This window comes from Salvia hispanica, chromosome 3, assembly GCF_023119035.1.
Source record: "Salvia hispanica cultivar TCC Black 2014 chromosome 3, UniMelb_Shisp_WGS_1.0, whole genome shotgun sequence".
NCBI lineage: Eukaryota > Viridiplantae > Streptophyta > Magnoliopsida > Lamiales > Lamiaceae > Salvia > Salvia hispanica.
Genome location: NC_062967.1, coordinates 54,868,535 through 54,874,993, shown reverse-complemented (window position 1 = coordinate 54,874,993; position 6,459 = coordinate 54,868,535). Strand labels below are relative to the sequence as shown.

At 39.2% G+C, this 6,459-nt stretch overlaps 1 protein-coding gene across 2 annotated transcripts; it reads left to right on the top strand.

Moving 5' to 3' along the window:
• Positions 1-1,091: 1,091 nt before the first annotated feature.
• Positions 1,092-4,798, top strand: LOC125216488 (ABC transporter G family member 21). Of its 2 annotated transcripts, none has more exons than XM_048118204.1 (5): positions 1,092-1,342; positions 1,499-2,300; positions 3,348-3,530; positions 3,817-3,995; positions 4,081-4,798. In XM_048118204.1, exons 1-5 carry the CDS (start codon positions 1,196-1,198, stop codon positions 4,726-4,728), a joined length of 1,959 nt encoding a protein of 652 aa, XP_047974161.1. In that variant the 5' UTR covers positions 1,092-1,195; the 3' UTR covers positions 4,729-4,798. The 2 variants fall into 2 exon arrangements, with proteins under 2 accessions (XP_047974161.1, XP_047974160.1); XM_048118203.1 differs by having other exon boundaries at positions 3,799-3,995.
• The last annotated feature ends 1,661 nt before the right edge of the window (positions 4,799-6,459 follow it).

Sequence of the window (6,459 nt, the reverse complement as noted above, 5' to 3'; positions counted from 1 at the left end):
GCACAACTTCAGATATACTACTACTAAATTGATTCTTTTTATTAAAAAATAATATCGGCAGAAGTTCTTTGCGCCAATTTTTAACGATCAAAAAAATAGTTTCTTTTTGGTACAAAAAGAATATAATTATTGCAGGACATTCAAGGAATATAACATATGTTAACATTTGCGCTGAGAGATATGCATATATATTGATTTTATTTGGAATTCTGAATTTGTAGTTCCTACAAGTGGATGAATGTGGAAATTCCGGAATTGATTTTTGTTTGCATTATTTTGTGTAAATTGGGGGGCATCTCATTATCGATGAGTGTTATAACTGTTTAGAGCAATTATTATAGTAGTTGTGGTTCATGCATCTTTTCAAGCTTGTCCACGTAAATTCAAGATTATTTTTATTTTTTGTTCCATTAATTGTTATCGTGAATATGTCAGTAACAACATAACATGTTCTATTTTATCTGATGGATTAACAATTTAGAGGAGGCAAAGAATTAAAGTAGTATCAAGAATTATACTTTTAAAATTTTTGGAGTAAATTTATTCCTATGAAGCTAGTTGTAAAGGGAGCAGTATGATTGTTTAGTAATTGAAGGACCTTATTAAGTAGAACTTATTCCAGCTCAAACACATGTCCGTCTCCAGCAAATAAAACTCCCTTTTGAAAAGCTAGAAAAAAGCAACCGAATATAAGATTTCCTGTAACATTTTTTGTCTTATACACATCTGATACAGTAGTTTCACTTTCGTAGATGCACGCAACTTATAACTAATTAATATTACTACTCACTCTCTGTTCCATAGTAACGTAGGCGTTTATTTTCGTGCCATTTCAAATGCGCATTTTTTTGAACGAAGGGAGTCATATAATGTTTTCTCGTTCACTTAACATGCATAAATACATAATGAAATATACTATAAAGATATATGCATGATTTGTAAAAAGGATAAATCAATATATACATGATCCATTTAGATGTGACGTGTATGATGACATATTAGTAAAAAGTGAAAAAAAGGACTTTTAGTCTTAATTAATAATGAAATAGGCAATCCATTTCCCGTATATATTGAAAGCTTTGTTTCCCTCTTTTACATGTGATTATCTTCTTCCCTTCTTCTCCTTTATATAACCACAATCCCCATTTCACTTTCCTCATCAATATTGGCTCTTGTTTACATTCTGTCTCAAGAAATGATGCCTCCCGAGCAAGAAAATGGTGTTGCAGCAACTAATCAAACCGACCCGCCCATTTCAACAAGTAATGTGAGTCCCTGCCCCGAACCCGACCGGGTCCGCTTCTCGGTCCTACGTCACTCCCTTCACCCCATCACTCTTAAGGTAGGTAACTTAACAAAATTACAATTACTTATAATCGCTAGTATATAGTCTCGTTCAGGCTTTGCTCGCTTTCATTTTCAAAAAAAAAAAAATTATAATTACTTAATCATCAATTAATTTACAAATTATATTAAATTACCAACATGCTTGGAACAGTTCGAGGACGTGTCGTATTCGATCAAGATAGAGAGCGGTCAAGGCCGGGGCTGCTGCTCATCGCCAAAGCCCAAGATCACCCGAACCATACTCCACGGCGTCAGCGGCACAGCCCGGCCCGGGGAGCTTGTGGCGATGCTTGGCCCATCCGGGAGCGGCAAGACAACCCTCTTGACCGCCCTGGGCGGGAGGCTGCCCGGGAAGATCTCGGGCAGCATAACCTACAATGGGGGGCCCTTCTCCAGTGCCACGAAGCGCCGCACTGGCTTCGTGGCGCAGGATGACGCGCTCTACCCGCACCTCACCGTGCTCGAGACGCTCACCTACGCCGCCCTGCTGAAGCTGCCCAGCTCCCTCACGCTGAGGGAGAAGGCAGAGCAGGCGGAGATGGTGGCGACCGAGCTCGGCCTCACGAGGTGCGGGAATAGCGTGATCGGGGGGCCATTGCTGCGCGGGGTGTCGGGCGGGGAGAGGAAGAGGGTCAGTATAGGTCAGGAAATGCTGGTGAACCCGAGCCTGTTGCTGCTCGATGAGCCCACCTCCGGCCTCGACTCCACCACAGCGCAGCGGATCATCGCCACGCTGCGCTGGGTGGCGCGTGGCGGGAGGACAGTCATCACCACTATACACCAGCCCTCGAGCAGGCTCTTCAGGATGTTTGATAAGGTGGTGGTGCTGTCGGAGGGGAGCCCTATTTATAGCGGCGCCGCCTCCAAAGCTATGGATTATTTTGCTTCAATTGGATATGAGCCAGGGTTTAATTTCGTCAATCCTGCTGATTTTCTCTTGGATCTTGCTAATGGTAACATTCAATCTCTCTCTTTTTCTTCTTCTATTCCAATGTTATGTCGTCAAGATATTAGTTAATTTCCTATTTAGAGTTTACTACTCTTACATTCTCTTGCTCCAACCAATAGTCTTAATAGTGAACTATACCAACTTTGATGTAGAATTGATAAAATAAAAGACATAAATAAAAATATTTATATTTTTAATCCAAGTGAATAATAAGAGAAATGAAAGGTAGGCGATTAATGTGAGATACTATTAGTTGGAGAAGAAGAAGAAGATATTATGATCTATTGTATCGAATAATAGACATATATACGTACTATAAGCACACTTGAGTCTTATTGCATTGTTCGATCCATGTATATTCTACTTCCTCTACCTTAATAAAAATGAAATAGTTTTCTTTTTTAAAAGATCACATTAAAAATGACACATATTTTTATATGAAAATATCATCATCTCTATTTTTTTTTTCACTCTATTACATTATTCTGGACGTAATGAGTATAATATTGGTTTCTGACCTAAAAAGGTGTAAGAATTACGTATGGTCGTCTTTGTTGGACTCTAAAGAATAGGTTTAGTTGGATTCTATGTATAATTCCCAAATGGCTGATTTGACATAAATATATTCCCCAATATCGTATATTTTAATGAAATAGTACTTCATCTATTGTCCTCAGTTTTGTGGTCAGTATATAGTTTTATTTAATTGTTGGGGGGCCAACAAGCCTATTGCTTCATCGACCACGTACATATGCATCTCCAAAACCACTAATAAGAATGAAAAGATAATATATCCAATTCCACGACATATAAATCCAGGCTAGCTATACAATAATACACAACTTTTACTTTTTGGGCAACTAAAAAATATTGTTTGTTTAAATTAAAGAAGATCCCATCCCTGTATGCGAGCTTTTGACCAAATAAAGCTTCCAATTCCATAATTGCCAGGACTCTACTTTACACTGGCCCCATTATAAAAGTAATTAAATTCTATAAGCTAAAATCATTAAACAAATAATAATATGCACTTTCAATTAAATTCATGCAGGTGTCACTCCAGATCCAAGACAGGAAGATGATGATCAATATCAAGAATTCCATGGGAGGCAAGATGATCTTCAGTCAACCAAACAATTCCTCATTCACTCATACAAAAAGAATTTGCATCCTCTTCTCAAGGAAGAAATTCATCAACAAGACCAACACGATTCCACAAAATCATCATCAAGATGTACGTAAATAAAACAAAATACCTCTATATTTATAAATTCTCATCCAGGGTGTGTTATAATGCTAACTTTTCTTAACTTACTAACTCATCAACATAGTGTATTAAAATGTGGATACAATGATATTGAAATGTCAACACAATTTGAATGTCATCGTATTGAAATTTTTAATACATTGCGTTGATGAGTTAGCAAAGTTAGCAACTTAAGAAAGTTAGCAACGTATCACACCTCTACCCATCCATACATCATTACAAATATATGTTCCAGTATTCATGATGTATATAGGTTGGGACAATCAATGGACAACCAACTGGTGGTTGCAATTTAAGGTTTTACTAAGCAGAGGACTAAAAGAAAGAAAGCATGAATCATATTCTGGCTTAAGGATGTTCCAAGTCATGTCTGTTTCAATTCTATCTGGACTTCTATGGTGGCACTCCGACGCCAATCACATTCAAGATCAGGTAATAAATTAAACTAACTACCAACTAGATAAGTTAAAAAATAACGTTATTGTAGTACTAAACAAAAGCTTGTTTCAAAAAATAGGTGGGATTGTTGTTTTTCTTCTCAATTTTCTGGGGTTTCTTCCCGTTGTTCAATGCCATATTCGTGTTCCCTCTAGAGAGGCCGATAATCATGAGGGAGCGATCCTCGGGCATGTACCGCCTCTCGTCTTACTACATTGCAAGAATGGTTGGTGATCTACCAATGGAGCTAGTTCTACCCACCATATTTGTTACAGTCACATATTGGATGGGTGGCCTAAAGCCCTCCCTCATCACTTTTGCCCTAACACTAGCCATCGTCCTTCTGAACGTGCTAGTGGCCCAGGGGCTGGGGCTAGCCCTAGGCGCCATCTTGATGGATGTCAAACAAGCCACGACTCTCTCCTCGGTGTTGATGCTCGTGTTTTTACTGGCTAGCGGGTACTACATTCAGCACATACCAATGTTCATTGACTGGATGAGGTACATCTCCTTTTCCCAGTATTGCTATAGGCTCTTGGTCGGGGTACAGTACTCGGTGAACGAGGTGTACGAATGCGGGCAAGGATCGTGCAGGGCGTATGATTTTCCCGCCATAAAATCCCTCCAAATTCATAACATGGCGCTTGATGTGGCTGCTTTGGTGCTCATGCTTCTCGGGTATAGGGTTTTGGCTTATCTAGCTTTGAGGTTGGGACACCAACACTAACACTTTCTCAAATTATTTCTGCAAATGTATCCAACTTTATTTACTGGACTTAATTTATTATTTTGTAACATCTACTTTGTTCAATTGAAATTCAAAAGAACTTCGAGCCCTTTTTTTATTTATTTACTCCCTCCGTCCCCCATTAAGAGTCACACTTTTCCATTTCGGTCCGTCCCCAATTAAGAGTCACACTTCAATTTTACCATAAATAGTAAGTAGGTCCCACATTACACTAACTCAATTCACTCACATTTTATTATAAAACCAATATAAAAAAATGGGTCCCACATTCCACTAACTTTTTCAACCAACTTTTCTTTACATTTCTTAAAACCCGTGCCCGGTCAAAGAGTGACTCCTAATAGGAGACGGGGTGTAACAGCCCGCCCTCCTAGGGTACAATAAATGCGGCGGCTGTTACCCAAAACCGACTCCAAGAAATCAATACATGGCTAGGGTTTCATTCAAAGAATACCGACCAAAGGAAACGAAGGAAATATCAGAGTATTTAATGCAACAACTTAACCTACAAACTTAAACAGGTAAACAAAAGGTAGTTTCATAAATGACGATCAAAACTTAAGAGAATGACATAGGTTTCAAGATAACGTCACGAGAAAAGTATAAGGCCTCAAAAACGAAGAAGAGTGCCAATCAACCAAATCAATATCAGAGTATTAGAACTTAGCGGAAAACGACCAAGAGAAAAAGCATAGCTATGTATGGAGACACAACTACACTTAGAGTTCAACATATCCATTAATTAATTGAGCTGCTCAACACCCGCCACCGCTCGTCATCATTCAACCTGCACATAGGAAAAACACATGCAGGGCTGAGTATTTTGAAATACTCGGTGAGCTCGTTGCCAAAACATTTTATTCAAAAGTTATGCCACCCTTACCAAGTGAACTCGAGTTTTAAGCAGTTAAGAGAAATATCACGAGTATCACAAAATATTTTCCATAGACTGGCCAGTCAAAATAACTCCCCATTTTCTCATCAAATTCCACAATCACATATCACAATCTTTCCATGGTGCGACGAAAGCGTGGCCACGCTTTTCGCCCACGAGACCGGCCGACTAGCTAGGACGGCTCCCGATCCCCTCGTGTACACAGCCTGGTAGGGTTTGCGGCCCATGCTCAGACCCGAATTCGTATATCATATCCATAGCCCTATAGCCCAATGGAGCGAAGTCACAAACTAGGCATCAGGCACACAATCTCACAATAAAACAAACATAGGCATGGCATAACTGTTAAACCACCCTTATAGCTCCGATAATTATCTTTGATAAAATAAAAGAGAGTTTTTGAGAGTAAAGCCCACCTCGACTGCTTAGATTTCAAGTAGTTTCGCTTTTCCGTTATCTGGCTTCGCAACCGAGGTTTCACCTTTAAATTCACATAGGCACATATTCACAAATTAGGTTCAATTATAACTCTTAACTTATGCATGTCTCGTTACTTCCCTCTTTCCCATCGATTCACCTTAATCTTCATAACTTATAAACTTCAAGTCACACTCATCATAAATTACTAATTTCAAGTCACGCTTAGCATACGTATATTTCTTAGCATCTCAACCCTAGATCTATCATCATATGTCATACAAAAGTATTTAGCCATCAAGCACACACTACACAACACACACTTCAACACACACACCCACACGCATAACACACACACACGGCACACACCTCACCCTCTCGGCACACACACACACACA

Bases quoted from the DNA above. Each gene is read 5' to 3' on its own strand.
- LOC125216488 (XM_048118203.1), top strand. From the start codon at position 1,196: ATGATGCCTCCCGAGCAAGAAAATGGTGTTGCAGCAACTAATCAAACC. The intron at 3,531-3,798 runs GTACGTAAATAA...TATATGTTCCAG, and splicing joins CACAAAATCATCATCAAGAT to TATTCATGATGTATATAGGT. The intron at 3,996-4,080 runs GTAATAAATTAA...TTCAAAAAATAG, and splicing joins CCAATCACATTCAAGATCAG to GTGGGATTGTTGTTTTTCTT.